This window comes from Ctenopharyngodon idella, chromosome 7 (assembly GCF_019924925.1).
Source record: "Ctenopharyngodon idella isolate HZGC_01 chromosome 7, HZGC01, whole genome shotgun sequence".
NCBI lineage: Eukaryota > Metazoa > Chordata > Actinopteri > Cypriniformes > Xenocyprididae > Ctenopharyngodon > Ctenopharyngodon idella.
The window spans coordinates 26,792,724-26,809,732 of NC_067226.1; the positions used below are offsets into that span (position 1 = coordinate 26,792,724).

The 17,009-nt window shown below is 38.5% G+C and overlaps 1 protein-coding gene across 1 annotated transcript; it reads left to right on the forward strand.

Annotated features, from left to right (window-relative positions):
- The first annotated feature begins 6,680 nt into the window (after nt 1-6,680).
- On the forward strand, nt 6,681-9,635 carry dbx1a (developing brain homeobox 1a). The gene is made up of 4 exons (XM_051900265.1): nt 6,681-7,131; nt 7,222-7,323; nt 8,614-8,816; nt 8,956-9,635. Exons 1-4 carry the CDS (start codon nt 6,783-6,785, stop codon nt 9,256-9,258), a joined length of 957 nt encoding a protein of 318 aa, XP_051756225.1. The 5' UTR covers nt 6,681-6,782; the 3' UTR covers nt 9,259-9,635.
- Nucleotides 9,636-17,009: the final 7,374 nt, after the last annotated feature.

Here is a 17,009-nt window from a genome sequence, read left to right on the forward strand (position 1 = left end):
ATGTCAGTGCCACGGGCATCTTCAGAGAAATCAGAGGCACCAGGCTCACATTCTTATGCAAAAGGAGGGAAGTGTTTGGATACTTTGATACAACCCTAGAATCCCCCCACGCCACACACACACACACACACACACACACACAGCCTTCAAAAATCTGTTCAGTGAGGCTGAATACACAAAGAACAGGGAGACAGATGCTCTGTTGAAAGAATCTGCTAGAAATATCATGAGAAAATCATCACTATTACTACTGCTCATTCTTAGGGTTGAGGACTTGTAACATGTGAGAACTTGTAACTTCTGTTGCACCATTTATGTACATAAATGACACCTTAAATGGATAGTTCACCCAAAAATGAGTTCTGTAAATTATGATGTTGAGAGGTGGTGTGCTATTATTTTTCTAAACAATAAATAAAATGGCATAACAACAAAATGGCCAATAAAACTAAAAACTGAAACATGAGGGAGGCTCTTTTGACTTGGGACAGTAATCAACCAATTAATAACCACTCAAAACACACTAGCAACCATATATCTACATCCTGGCAACCACCCACAACACCCTAACATAGTGTTGCAAGTTTTGCATTCTTTAGAAAAAAAATCTAGTTCAAATCAAATATACAATCTTTTAAAATTATTGAACACATAAGATCTTCTTTAAGTAGGACCATTTAGCCAGAAATCATATACTGTAGTTTAACATGAAGAAACATTGTTTGCATGGCTTTGTTAAGCACTGTAATGTTTGTAACAGGCGATGATGTGGTGCAACACTGCTCTGGCTGGTCCAATGAGAACATTGGTTACACCTCATAAAGTTAACTAAGTTTGCCTCCCAGACCGAACTGTGACACAACAATCAGCTTGCCTGTCTCAGATCAGGGTTGCTTCCTCTCTTTTGCTTCCAAACGTCTGGGCTTTTCAAGCTCCATGAAATCTCCTTTTCTGTGTGTTTAGAGATGCCAATGGGAAAGTATTTGGGGTGATTTGAGGTCCAGGAAAAGACAAATGTTGATTTGGAACAAATATTAAATATATATATATATATATATATATATTATATATATATATATATACACACACACACACACACACATATATATATATTGGGTTCAAAGTGGTTTAAAAAAAAAAAAAAAGCCTATATGAAAGTAAACCCAGAGTTTATCCCTCATTCATGTAGTGATATGTGTGTAGGTCAGGGTTTTTTTTGTTTGTTTGTTTGTTTGTTTTTACTGTAGAGACCAGTGGACAGTGACCAGTGGATTAGCTCAGCATAAAAACTATAAAAGCCAATGGAAAGTGGCCAACATAATGTATGAGTATGTGAATGACAACAACGCTTTAGAGCCATGTCACACTGCTGGAAGATTCCTAGCACAACAATTGGCTAAATTAAAAAGTTACTTTTAAAACAATAAAATATATATATATATTCAGGTAATTGGGAACTGTTTGCATAGAACAGCAATGTACCTAATGTACCAAACCAAAATCAAATACAGTATCTTTTAAGAGGCACATGAAAATACCGACCAAAAATTAAGATCAACAAAGAAAAACAAACTTTTTTTTTATACTTTAGGCCTATCATCGTATGGTAATTATCAGTGATGGTCTTTCAACCCTTGAATCATTTAGGCCAGTGACTAAAGCGATGTGTAACAAGATCAGTCAATATAAACTTATGTCAGCGCTCATGACCAGTTTCATGAACATGAAAGACTGTTGTGCTTTAAAGCAGGCAGAGCTTTGGTCACACTTGGTTCCTGCCATCAGGGGGCTGCCCACTGCTGTGCCCGAGTGCAAAGTCAGTCAGAGCTCATTAGTACCGTTTGCCTGACTAAAGTACCTGCCCATGAATCTGATTCAGTGCAATGACCGCAGGGTTCATTACGGCTCACAGCTTTTAACCTGAAATTGTCCGTATCCTGGTTCAAGAGTTCATATCCTCTTCCAAAAAAAAAAAAAACCTGATTATTTGAAAATAGACAGATTTTGTGTGTTGCACTTTTCTTCTTTTGTGAAGACAGACAGACAGACAGACAAATAGACAGACCGATATAGATAGATAGATAGATAGACAGACAGAGAGATATACAGACAGACAGACAGACAGATAGATGGACGGACAGACAGACAGACAGACAGACAGACAGATAGATAGATAGATAGATAGATAGATAGATTGTGCAGGTATATATTACCTACACAAAACCTTATTAGAGAGAACAGACAATCACACATTCACAAATAAAACCCCTGAAAAGGCAATGCTTTCCTGCTGTTATGCTAATGCGTCAGAGCGCTTCAGTGAGAATTATATGTGAATTAAATTAGGTTTTCAGGGTTTTTTTTCCCCTCTAGAAGGTAAGGCAGGGGAGATTAAGGCACTGTGGCCAGCCAGCGCTCTGTGGCTGTGACAAAACACAGACTGACATAAGTACCCACACTCGCTCAAAATCCGATTACGCACACAGAAACGTGTCGGTGCAGACTGAGCAACAGGCACTGGAGTCCCTCTGTCCTCCACTTAAATGACTTTCTATTTCTCCTGGGCCTCATCCATACAGACACAGACACACAAACATTACCACCTACATGGACACAATTCACAAGATAAAAATCACAAACTGTTTGAGATGTTTGAAATGTATTTGACAAATCCTACTATGTACATTCATTAATCCTTTAGTTATTCTGCTGGGATACTAGATATACATCATTAGTGGAGAATAAAATATTTATTTCTGCATCAGCAGAAACCACAAGCATTAAATAAAGCAATTATCATGAAGCAATATATTTGATATATCACACAAATTCTGACTGTACTACCCTGGAGCATATCAGACCCTTATGCAATACTTGTGAAAAGCACATTTTCAGTCAAAAAAGATACCATAGACACTTATAAATATGTGTTTCTGTGCTTTCTGGGTTGCTAAAATTTATGTTGTTACATAATTAAAAAAAAAAAAAAAAAAATCAAAGTCAAACTCTATCAGGGACATTTTGTCATCAACAAGCAATTAAATTTGCATTCAGTCATGGACAAAAGTTATGCACAAAAGATCTGCCTCAGAGAAGGCCTGAGCTGTCACTGAAATTTAAAAACTGGCCTGTAGAACAGTGAATAGCTTGGCTTGTTCCTGTTTTTGAGTCTGGAGAACAATAACTCCATGTAAAGAGGATTATAACAGCACCTGTTATGCACCCAGCCAAATAGGAGGGACATCTGAATTTAATAGTCTCAGAAAAATTGTCTCTGCCGTCCCAGTCCTTTCTTCATCTAAACCTGCAGACACGTCGAACGATGACAACCAATGGAGGGTTCAAGACTGAAGGGCAAAGAAAAAACGTTAATCCCTGCTGTGACCAAACGCAGTTTGGCTGCCTGACATATCAAAGAACAGGTGGACCGAGACCAGGCGTACTAAAGGCTTTGTTCAATAGATGTGTGCTTTTTGTAGGGTTATGTTAAATGCCGAGTTAATATCGATTTAATGCTTGTCAGCAGTTCTATATATTTTTCTGGTAATGCAAATCCTCTCAACGTTTAGAAAAATAAGGGAAAAAATCATGCTTTGGAGAAATGGCCTGCTATATCATCGGATTATCTGTGATATATTAAGTGTGTATATAACATACTTCAAAATTTAATTTCAAAGAACTGAATTTCTGTTTCTCCTGCTAGATTTAAAAGTGATAACTAATGCAGTTACAAGCCAAAAAACAAATCTGGAAGACTTCCTGTTTGTCTAAGCCAATGTTTTAACTTCACTAATAAACAGGGAGTAAACAGTTAACCACCTGCCAGACCCAACACCCAGTAAAACTATCCCAAAAGAACCCTTCATGCATGTGTAATATATTTACTCAGCCCTTCTCTTAACTAGGCAATATTGATGCCAGATAATGCGCAAGTTAATCTATTTAGTATATTGTTGTGAAATAAGGGAACTGTGTAAAGAACCTAGACGGCACCGTAGCTGCTCCGCTCTCCAGTATGTGCACTTAAGTCGAGGTGTTCCGGAGGGGGATAATATCTTGGAAATGTGCATTTAATGGGTTTAATCAAATCCCACCAGCTGTTTTTAGCCTTTGCAAAAAGAAAAAAAAATGTGCCAAGCTTCCACAGCTATTAGAAATTAGCTTCGGTCATCGAGACTAAGCCATGTTTCCAGCTAACCATCTGCTAGTCCGCAACAATAGAAGGATTTTCCAAGCAAAGAAATATGGAGTTATAAAAAAAAAATTAAACATAACGGAAAAAGGCTTTGTTTTGTTAATTTGCCTCATTACAAAATGTTTGTGTGTTTCTTTAAATAAAATTACTGGAATTAGCCCACAAGTTAGCCAACTTAGACAAAATCTCTTTTCGGATATACATTAAAGGAACAACTGTTTTGTAAACAGAGTAAATAATGTCTGTATTCACTTTTTTAAAAATGCTAAAAGTTTTGTTGTAGGGATAGGGTTGGTCTAAAGTATAATTAGCTTAATTTAATGACAATAGTAGTCTATAGGAAGTCCCCAATTAGATACCTACACTGTTACCCCGAATAAGTTTGCAAAACTCAAAAAATTGAGGCAATCGGTTACATCAAAATTTTTAAGTTTCCAAAATTCCAAGTTTAAGTAAGCAAAACAAGCAGATTTTTATTTTGTACTCATACATTTTAATTGTTCTTAAATTGAAATATTTGAGTAAACTAATTCATACATTTAACTTAAAATGATCCTGCATGCTGGGAAATAAAAATCCCAGTCCAGTTTCAGTTAAACTTAAGTTTGTCTAAATGAAAAGAAATTAGTTCATAAAACTCAAAACAATGAAACAGTTCAGTTTACTTAAAATATGTCAGTTCTGTGAACTAGAAAGAAAAAAAAATTGCTAAATACTCATAAAAGTTCATTTTACTGAACTAATTAGTTTAATTTAAGATTGTCCTACTAGATAGATAGATAGATAGATAGATAGATAGATTCTGTAAACTCGAAAGAAAAAGAAAGTGCTAAATACTCATAAAGGTTAATTTGACTGAACTAATTAGTTTAATTTAAGTTTGTCCTACTCAAACCAATTAATTATTTTGAGTCTTGCTTTGGACATCCTCACATTTTAAGAGATAAATAAGATCGTGGTATAGGAGTTTGGAGTCCTTTGATATAGGCTAGTTAGTCTGAGCATGCTTAACATTGAGAAGCTTTATTTATGTTCATTTAGTTAATTTAGTCTATTTAATATTACGTTTACATGTGATATATAGCTACATGATGGGAACTGTTAAAATGTTAATATATATTTAATAAAAAAAACAATGAAAGGATGATAAAGATAAAATGCAGAGGGTTGTAAATAAAGAATTATGAAAAAAGAATTTTAGCTCAGAGGAGTGAAACCTCCACGATAAAGCGCGTTACAAAAACTTTAAAGAAACGTCCCGTTTGGGACTGCGGAAAAAGAGTGGGAGATTCGGCAGATTTGAGAGTTTAAACCGCGAAGCCCTTGTACAACGTATTAGGTCATAATTTGTCTTAATTACCCTAGACCAAATCTAAAATATGATAAACTCTTGAGCCATCGTTTGATGGGGAGAACTTGCGTGTGTCCAGTTTCTCATTTCAGTTAAATACGACTTTAAATGCACCTCTTACGCATGCGTTTCAAATCACATATGCACTTTTATTCAAACGGTTAAACTGGCAGAATAAGCCTCGTCGTCTATAGAAACAGAGATCGGTGTGTTTTTGTGTCAGAGATCTTTGTGAGGGTAAAAGAAAGCGAGGCGCGAGCAGCTGAGGGTGACAGTTCACGGTTTAAACGGAGCTGCACACGTCTCGCGAGCGTGTGTAAAGTGAGGCCCCGGCGAAAGTGAATGAAGACTTGCCCGGTTTCAAACACGGGGGGATATATCTTACACATCTGTCATGGCGATTCAACCACAAATCCATTTAAAGCTGTACTCCGTGACAGAGCCCAGATTGGATTTCAGTAAAAGTATACAGCATAAATGATTATTAAATGGGGGTTTTATCGGAGGCTCCTGACAGGCAAAGGAACGGTATAAAACAGGATAAAAATTGTGCATATAATATACGCACAGCCTAAGGAGCATTAGCCTGCGATATTTATATTTTACTCCCTAGCTATCTTTATTTTATAAATTTTTTTTTTTATTTTTTTAAATGCATTAGATTTATATTTGGTAGCCTGCTTTAAATCCGACACCAATGCTCATAATTATAAATAAATAATAATTACCCATTCGCATTTTTTTTTCTCGTAAATATATATATATATATTTTTTTTAAATATAATATTGTTATAATAAAGTTATTTGTAAAATAAAAATAGCTTTTGAATTATTCTGTGCTCGCTTATCCTGTAAATAAATAGCCTAAATGAATGAATAAATAGTTTGTCGATATACAAAATTTATGACCACGTCTTCTTTGTTAACCGGCATGCCCTGGCCATTCAAATCTTATGAAGTCTAATCCAATCATAAATTGCTCTATCGGACCAATCAGGCACCTCCGAGGCATCATTCAATGGGACTCAAGCGGAGGACTTTATTGAGTCTCATTGTTGTGGCTGTCAGTCCTCAAAGGACCCTTACAGGGGCCTGGATATAAAGGGCCCCTTCCCAAACTGAGACCTCCAGAAGCAAATCGCCTCTCGTTCAGGTCAGAGCTTAGCAGAAGAGACTTTTCTAATACTAACAGGAGTAACCGTATCGTCTTATTTTCGCTATAAAATAGCCGGGACAATGATGATCCCCAGTGTTATTGCACCTTCTGCAATATATTCAGCATTTATGCGTCCTGCAGCTTCGTTGCATTCGCCTTTCCCAGCTCATCCGAGCTTTCTAGTGGAGGACCTCCTGCGCATCAACAGACCCAGCGGTTACCAGATCCACGACCCGCACTCGCCATGCGCCTCTCCTCCTACTTCAACACCCTTTTCCATCCCGGATAACTCCAGGCTTTTGGACAGAGTCAGCCCAAGTATCACGGAGAAACATGGATCTTGCTCCCCAAAAACGCCAGTCTCTAGCAAGGATCCAACCTACCTCAAGTTTGGGGTGAGTGCCATCTTGGCACCGTCACCAAAGAAAGGTAAGTGTTTATATAGACCCAATGTTTCCACTGATAATGACAAATATAAGTTAAAAACAGCACTAACTTCTGTTTGATTCTCTATTTTAGCCACATCTCCATCCTCCGTTCACGGCATGCATCCCAAAGGATTCCCTGTGCCTTATTTCGATGGTTCCTTCTGCCCTTTCGTCCGTTCCTCATACTTCCCTGGTGAGTATTCAGATTCAAATGATTGTACAGTCCACTTCAGAGGTTTGTACTCAGTCAACAATGTACTAGAGAGATACAAAATAATTATAGGCCTAGTTTAATCGACTAGCAACGTGAGGTTCTTCTCATATTAAAGTCTTCAAATTACTAGAGCGCTTTTGGCGCAGGTCTTTCCCACAGTGAGGGAACATTTCGGCCTGCTGACTGCCAACAATGCCGTCAGCACCATGACCAATCTGGTCAGCTCCCTCCGGGGCAAACCACCCACAAACCCGCCAAAGATAGACTTTTAACCAGCGACAGAGGGGCGTTTACCAGTCATGGACTAATTTGCCCATTAGGAGACATTGAGCGGTTTCAATATTCTCACAAGACCACATAGAGTGTGATTGGTGTTTGTGGAAAGAGTTGCAAAAGAACAATATCAAGAGCTGTGCGTTTAGAATGGAGAGCGAGAAATCAGAAAAATCGACAAAATCGCCGACAAAAACCGTTGAAAATGTAGGCTAGTTGCAGCTGCCAAACACCAACCTCAGCTCATTGCGCGCGAGACACACTTCGGTTTGGAAGTAAACCTAATTCTCAACGGGCTCCTTAAAATACGAGCTTTAAATGCTCTTTTGAGGCAGTAAATATCTATAGTCCATTCTTTTATAGACGCCACATGATAATGGAGCACGACTCTTTTCACTGCGCTCGCGGAATACCATAACAAAACAACTTGAGCGCTCTCAATTGCCTTTCGTGTTCATTTAATGAAAATTATTTGAGGGCAAAAAACGTGGTCCCCAGTCATCAGTATTCCGCCATGCAGTTGCGTTCAGTTTGAAAGTGTAAATCTGCTTTTGTGGTAATAATATATGGCCTTAGCCGTCTGTCCGGAGTCTTTTCTCAGCCAGTTCATTACTACACAATTACCGTTCACGGTATATTAACTCCTCTGTCCTTCACTGGGAGGCTCGTAGAAAAGGATACTCTGCCTTTTTACCATACCAATGCAGCGTGGATCCGGCCCATGTGCTAATTAGTCACCTCGTGCCATTTCACTCAAAACAGGGAGAGGCATTTCAAGAGAATAAATTCAAAATAATGATGATAATGGAGAAAAGATTTCTTTCTCCTTGATCATTCAGCACTTCAGATTGTCTCTGGGAAAAGCAACACCCAATTGCCCTTAGTAACGCAACGTTAACTTTTAGCCTCACGGGCGAAACAAAATACAACTCTTTGAAACTGTTGAATGTGTCCGTGAATGCATTATTTACCTTATGTACTTGTCTCTTATAACAGCTCCTTCATCGGTTGTACCCATCCGTGGAACTTTTTCCTGGCCTCTTGCTGCGAGAGGGAAGCCCAGAAGAGGGATGCTCCGCCGGGCGGTGTTTTCTGATGTGCAGCGCAAAGCTCTGGAGAAAATGTTCCAAAAGCAGAAATATATCAGCAAGCCTGACAGGAAAAAGCTCGCGTCGAAACTCGGACTTAAAGATTCACAGGTGAACATAAGGGTAGAAAATGTTAGAGCTACCATTTTTCCCCCCATAATTTATAACCCCTACATTAGGTCGAGACGAAATGTTATTATTTTATTCTACTCTCTTAAGCTTCAATTAACAATAAAATCTCTTCAAACAGGTGAAAATTTGGTTCCAGAACCGGCGAATGAAATGGAGAAACTCCAAAGAGAGGGAGCTGCTTTCCTCCGGAGGTTGCCGAGAACAAACCCTGCCGACCAAAACAAATCCTCACCCAGATCTCAGCGACGTGGGTAAAAAGTCCTCTGAGGATGAAGATGAAGACGATGCTTGCGGAGATAGTCCTCGTGCATCACATTTCTGCCTCTCACCAAGACGTGAACTTTTAAACAGCACTGATTCCAGTATTTCATTCAAACACTCGGACTTTTCTGAATCAGATGATGAAATAACAGTGTCATAAGCAACTTTTGTATAATGTCTGTATTCAAGCACAAGTGTACGCAATAACCATGTTGTGGTGTTATTGGCGTATAATTTCACTTCTACGTTCACTTCTAGTGTTTGTAGCAAATTATTTCCACATCACTTTATATTTACTTATTTGGAAATTCTTCGTAAGATGATTTTGCTGTGTCGCACAGCTTTTTGGGGGAACTGTACAGTATTTTGTACAAATATTTTTGTATGGATATTTTATACCAAGAATTTTGAGTTTTAGATTCTTTATTAAAGTTGTAGACGTGTATAATTTATACGAATTTATCTCTTTGCCACATTGTATGCATATGTATATGTTGAACATGTTTTGTATCGTTTGCAAATAAATTGTAAATTTCATCTTCTCTTTTTTTTTTTTTTTTTTTGTGGTTTATTACAAAACTTATTTCAATATTTAACATGACCTGAATAAGCGGCCTCAATTTGGCCACAAGCACAATCAAAATTGACAAAGGGACTTCAATATAAATATAGGACATAAGAGATATTTCTCTGGATTAAAAAATAATAATTTTTAAAAAAAATAGTTTGAATGAATAAATAAATCTCAATTAGAATGTCAGCATCAAACAGACAGAATACAAATAAACCACTGATCTATATAAATATTCTCTATTATAGATCATTAAATATTTTTTTAAATAGAATATTACTGAAAAAAAAAATGAACTAAAACATTAACCTAATTAATTCGGTAAAAGACGCGAGGACTATGCACAGAGATTCGAATCAATTCATTTCAAACGAACCGATTCACTAAAACGAATCGAATTGTGCTAACTTTTTATTGCTCTTGCTCGTACTGCTAAAAGCTGCTTGTGCAATACCTACAAATGTGATCTAAAAACGGCAATTAATTAGCTATTTTATCTATACCGCTACTTGTTGCAAAATGTGGCTCGCTACTGAAGAAGCTACTGTGATACTAGCACTGAAGAAAGAGCCTATTTAGCGTCTATGTTTAGTTAATCCCCAACAACTGACTACAACACAATACGGATGGGCACGCACATTTGGTGCATAGTAGAATTAATTTGTGTTTCTTCAAAATTAACGTTTGAGGTATGGTCATTTATGTTGTAGAACAAAACGTGAATCAATTCAATTAATAACTACTGACCTTATTGTCCCCATACCATACATTTAAAACTACTAGGCCTATTATGTAGATATCTCCGAGAGAGGGAAGCTGTGGCGAATTAGTCTTCCGGGTTGACCTCAACGTCACTGATACGACTGAACAACTAAATAAACGAATGGAACTGATGTGCCTGAGTGAAATAACATATATGCGCAGACCCTAATGGGACAAGGTGAAGAAAATAAAATATGATTGAAAATTTTTTTGGCAATGCTTTTAGGTTCTCTCATTTCCCCGAGAAACTTTGTGTTCGCTCGCAAAGAACACAAAAGTTTTGCGAGTGAACGCAAAGTTTCTCAGGGGAACGCAAAACATTTGCGTAAGAACGCAAATGCATTGACTTATTATTTTTCCTCCCATCTCGTGTTTTTTTCCACCACCATGTCCCTTTAGAGGCTCCGTACCTATAGGCCTATATCCACATTTTTTCCACTACATTTTCTTGTAGAATAAATGCATATAACAAATGTTTTCACATGGTTGAACAGTAATATAGCCTAATAAATGTACATTTTCATCATTTGCATATTATTTCTCTTTTATGTTCGAACGTTCTTAAGGTCATATTTTCCAAACCAGACACGGTTGTACCTCTAATATGATGAATATGAGGCTGTTTATTATCGGCCAACACAAGGAGTAGTTGAGCCCTATTTCGAGATATGATTCTTCCATTTCACCACTAGAGGGGTCTATCTATCTACACCAGGGGGGTTTTCTAAGTCAAAGACAGTGGGCCTCCCTTCTAACACAACAAACACGATGAAGAAATGTCTTTTTTACCAGCCTTTATTTATTAGCCGATTCAGAAGAACCGGTTCAGTGAAACAGGAATGCAGTCCTCAAAGTCCTGACCTAACGTGTCTGTTTTTAACTGTTTCACATTCCTCCTGATGTTGATAGATTTCCTGATACCTGACAACGTAACCTTACACTTCCGCTTACCTGCAAACATTGGCCTCTGTAAGACTAATATGTTCCTTTAACACAATTAGAACATGGCTCGGCATCTGAACTAATCTCAGCCAATCAATCTAAATATGTTAATATCAGATAAGTGTAACAACAGTGTAACATAACACATTATTTATATTTTTGCAAAGGCACTATAATCCAAAAATGCAAGATAGGTGTGCACATCCAAAACCTAAATTTGACTAGTCAAATCATTTGAGAATAAACTGTTTTAAAACTGTAATTTCATCGTTCAGACATCTACTCTTTTTTGACCATATATGGAAATAACAGAGCTGAAACATTAATGACAAAACTGATAAAAGAGGACAAACAAACTGAGAAACACACACACACACATACATCCACACCCACTTTCTGTGACATCCCTCAGTCTACTCCTAATGCTACTGGTGCAGAATGTGGGGGTTCCTGATTGGTTCCAACCCATTAAATTGATAATTAGTTAGATTATTAATTAGAATATAAAAATGGTTGTGTATTATTTGAGGATAGGCACTCTCTGGGGGACATTCCTTGGGAGTGACTCCATTTTTGTGTTCACCTTGGGTTTACTTGATTATTCATACACCATTTTTTAATGTTAAAGGATTAGTCCACTTTCAAATAAACTTTTCCTGATAATTTACTCACCCCCATGTCATCCAAGATGTTCATGTCTTTCTTTCTTCAGTCGAAAAGAAATTAAGGTTTTTGATGAAAACATTCCAGGATTATTCTCCTTATAGTGGACTTCAATGGCCTCCAAACTGTTCAAGGTCAAAATTATAGTTTCAGTGCAACTTCAAAGGGCTTTAAACGATACCAGACGAGGAATAAGGGTCTTATCTAGCGAAACGATCGGTCATTTTCGAATAAAATACAACTGTATATGTTTTATATAAACAAACGTTCGCCTTCTAAGTGCCTCCGCCAAAACCGCATTTCCGCATTCTCCAAACTGCTTACGCTGTATGTCCTACGCCTTCCCTATTCTACTTACGGACAAAAATGTAACTGGCGCTGCGTTCGTTCCGTAAGTTGAATAGGGAAGGCGTGGGACATAAAGCGTAAGCTTTTTGGAGAATACGGAAATGCGATTTTGACGGAGGCACTTAGAAGGCGAACGTTTGTTTATATAAAGCATATACAGTTGTATTTTTTTTCTAAAATGACCGATCGTTTCGCTAGATAAGACCCTTATTCCTCGTCTGGTATCGTTTAAACCCCTTTGAAGCTGCAGTGAAACTGTAATTTTGACCTTCAACCGTCTGGAGGCCATTGAAGTCCACTATAAGGAGAATAATCCTGGAATGTTTTCATCAAAAACCTTGATTTCTTTTCGACTGAAGAAAGAAAGACATGAACATCTTGGATGACATGGGGGTGAGTAAATTATCAGCAAATTTTCATTCAGAAGTGAACTAATCCTTTAAAAATTAAAAATTCTTTTGACATTTTTTTTCATGTTAATGTAAATATCAAATATGACACAACAGACTTTTGGGGAACATTTTTTTGTCCATCTCCCAATTATTATTGATTTGCAATGACTTGCATATGTAACTGGTCTCTTTTTCCTCCTTGCGTTGTGTTTCAATAAAGCTCGTTCTTCAAATTATAGTGCCCCAATCAATTTATTTACTGAGAAAACAGAAGTAACAGAGTGAGTTCATGTAGGCCCATTCCAGCATATACAACGACTCGTGCTGGCGCGCTGGCCTTACACACACAAACTGATAAGTGCAATAGAGGGCGCACACAGTAAAAAGAACCAGCCAGCCAATAAGAAGCCCTGTTATCCCTTATTCTGTCCAATGATCTTCCAGTGTGATTATTTAACTTCTTATTATTTATATTCAGCAAGTGGAGACACACAATGTATATGTACAACTCTGTTACATTCTCCCCTTCTGAACTCCACTTGCAAATAAACAAAAATAAAATATTATGGCGTAATACAACATCCATAACTAATAGGTAACACTCAGGTACAAAGAACATCAGGATTCATAACAGATCTATCTATATATAAAGAAACAAGCAAAACAAAACAAACAAAAAAAACCATTAAAAAAAAACAAACGTGGAATGCAATGTAAGTAATCATCCTTACAAAAAAAAAATGCTGATGAATATTCCAGTCCATAGACTATTCTTACGAAGAATTAGAGAAAGGAGAGGTTAGCTACGCCCCTCTTAACTCATAGGTCAACATGCCTGTTACATGTTTATTACACTCAATCAACATACAGCATTCCTTGTAAACACATCTTGGTATACTGACCAAATACATTCACGAATCCAGTGTACAAAACAGAAAGAAAACAAACAAAAGAAAATGAGAAGAAAGAGAAAAAAACAAAAAAACAAAATTAGGTCCACAATTAGATCCACATAGGTGCATTAACTCGGTTTTCTACTTTTTGTACTTGCATTGTTTCAATAAACCTCACCACTGGTCTAATAATCCTTCCAGCTCTTGATCTAACTGTAGTCATCAAACCTCCAACATCATTTTGGTTAACAGATTGAACCGTCATCACCGTAGCTGCATCACTTTGACAATCAACATCTGATGATAGCCTATCCAATGCAGTCAAATTTGAATTTGTGTCCAGATCAGCTTCATGATCAATTGAATATTCAAGTCTAACAGAGTCTTCTAACCCATCCAATACAACTGAGTCAACATCCAACATCTCTGGCCCCTTTTCGGAACCTCTTGAACATTCAAGCTCTGAGACCACGCTACAGTTCTCTCATCAGCTACAGGCTGAGGTAAGTGTTCCAAAGTTTGGGTTTCTTCACCCCTAACACACTCTTCCACACTCAATGGTCCCTCTGCAACATCATCGGGAAAAGGCAGAAAGTTTACAGGCATGATCAAATTACGATGAACAATCTTCACTTGGCCCGTGGAAGAATTCTCTATTTTGAAAGTATTGGTTTCCGCATTTATGTCAACTACAATGTACAGACTGTTCTCCCAGCGGTCAGACAATTTTCGTTTCCCCCGCTCTCCCTTATTTGCTAACAGAACCCTGTCTCCAACATCTACTGGAGCACCTTTAAGCTTTCTGTTATAAAGAGCAGCGTGTCTTTTCAGTTGTTTTCCAGCAGTCATCCTTGCAATTGTCACCGCCTGTTTGAGGTCTTTTAGTAAATCCCTGACATACACATCATAGTCGATAACATCATTGTCTCGCAAGACTGACCCAAACAGCACATCAACAGGGAGTCTTGGAGTCCTGCCAAACATTAGTTGAAAAGGTGCATATCCAGTAGTTTCGTGGATTGTACAATTGTATGCAAATGTCAGTGATTTGAGCATTCGGGGCCACCTTTGCTTTGCTGCAGGGGGCAGCGCACGAATCATGTTTCTGAGAGTCCTATTAAATCTTTCCACCCCCCCATTGCCCATTGGGTGATACGGAGTGGTGTGTGACTTTTCCACACCTGCAACAGACAATAACTCGGAAATTAATGCACTTTCAAAATTTGCCCCTTGATCGGAGTGGATTCGTTTGGGGAAACCATATATACAAAAAAAGTTGTTCCATAACTGTTTGGCAACAGCTTTGGCTGACTGATTTGGGCAATGAAAAGCATGTGCCAACTTTGTAAAATGATCAGTGACAACAAGAACATCCACTGACTTATTCTTGCTGTCCTCTGCTGACCAAAAGTCAACACACACAAGCTCCAAGGGTTCAGATGTGACAATGTTTTCAAGAGGAGCTCTAGCCTCTGGCTCAGGAGATTTACCATACACACACCTCTTGCAACATTTGACATAATCTCTCACATCCTTCTCAAGTTTATACCAAAAAAAACGTTGTCTCACCAGATACAATGTCCTTTGCTGGCCCTGATGACCAGCATCATCATGAACCCCCCTCAACACGGTCCCCACCAACAGTTTTGGGACAACATACTGGAATGTCTTTTTCTTTGACACTACATCCTTCGAAACTCTGTAAAGTATCCCTGCTCTCATTACAAACTTATTCCAGGATCTGAGCAGCCTTACAACTTCCACTGGCTCCCGTTTACACTCACGACTAGACGGTTTCTTACCCCTCTCCACATAAGAAATCACTCTAGCCAAGATGCCGTCACTCTGCTGCTTTTCTGCCAACTCCTCGTGGGACAGGCCCTTCAGTTTTGGTTGATCTGTGGGTACAATATGGTTAATCAATTGTGGTAACAAAAGGTCAAAATGTGGGGTAACCACATTAGACCTCTTCGCCTCCATGACTGCAGACACTTCCATCACAGACCAAGAACCAGATGGCCCACTAACAGGTGTTTGTGAATTTACTGCCAGCATACCATGAGTAGGCTCAATAACAGACTCAGTGTCAGGCTCAAAAGGGTGTGCAGACCATCTGAAAACTTCCTGCACTTGTTCCCCCTGGACTGCCGATGCTTCCTTTAACAGTGAGTTATAAGGTACCCTAGTAAGGCGATGCAAGGCACTCTGCTTCACGAAAGGCTCTCTGCTAAGGGCATCTGCAACAACATTCCTTGAACCAGCTATGTACCGAATATCAAACTGATATGGAGCCAACTTGGCAACCCACCTATGCTCGCAAGCATCCAGTTTCGGCTTTGTCAAAATATATGTCAGTGGGTTGTTATCGGTCCATACTGTGAAGGGCCGACCCCTCAACCAGTGACTAAATTTGTCACAAACAGCCCACTTCAATGCAAAAAATTCAAGCCGATGTGCTGGATATTTCGACTGGGCGAACGAAAGTGACTTACTGGCAAAGTAAACTGGCCTTGCAGTATCCCCGTTCTCTGGCACTTGTGAAAGTACAGCACCCAGGCCACTACTGGAGGCATCCACTGAAACTAAAAATGGCCTGTTAAAATCCGGATGAGCCAACAAAACACAGTCAATTACGGCTTGCTTAAGACGACTAAATGCCTGCCTGCAATCATCAGTCCAATCCCCTGCAGAGAGCGATCTTTTCATCATGGCCTTCTTACCTTTTTTCCATTTCTGACCCTTAGGACCAGCAATCAACTGGAAAAGTGGCCTTGCAATTACTGAACACTGTTCTATAAATTGCTGGTAATATACAACCATCCCAAGAAAAGAATGTATCTTCTGTTGAGATGGGGCGCCAGTTTTCTCATCCATAAGGTCTGACTCAGTCATTTCAATAATTACCTTGATTTTATCAGGGTCTGAGGCCACACCCGCCTCGCTGACCACATGACCAAGGAACTTCACAGACCTTTGCATAAAATGACATTTCCGTGGAGCTAATTTCAAATTATGAGATTTCAGGCGCTCAAAGACCAACTCCAATCTCTTTAAACCCAACTCTTCATTCGGAGCAAAGACAAGCACATCGTCTAAATAGCAGAGAAGACTCAGGAAATTTTGATCTCCAAAAATTCCGAGCATCATTCTCATAAAAGTCGCCGGACTGTTACAAAGTCCCTGAGGAAGGCGGTTATACTCATATAACCCAAAAGGGGATGTGAAAGCAGTGAATTTGCGGTCTTCCTCATGTACTTCAACATTGTAGTAACCGGATGTCAGATCCATAGTGGAAAAAAAAAACATTGCCACCCAGCGCAGCTAAAGCATCGGCTTGATG

Excerpts from the sequence above, each read along its gene's own strand:
- dbx1a (XM_051900265.1), top strand. The coding sequence starts at position 6,783 with ATGATGATCCCCAGTGTTATTGCACCTTCTGCAATATATTCAGCATTT. Across the intron at positions 7,132-7,221 it reads GGCACCGTCACCAAAGAAAG|CCACATCTCCATCCTCCGTT; the intron begins GTAAGTGTTTAT and ends TCTCTATTTTAG. Across the intron at positions 8,817-8,955 it reads TCGGACTTAAAGATTCACAG|GTGAAAATTTGGTTCCAGAA; the intron begins GTGAACATAAGG and ends CTCTTCAAACAG.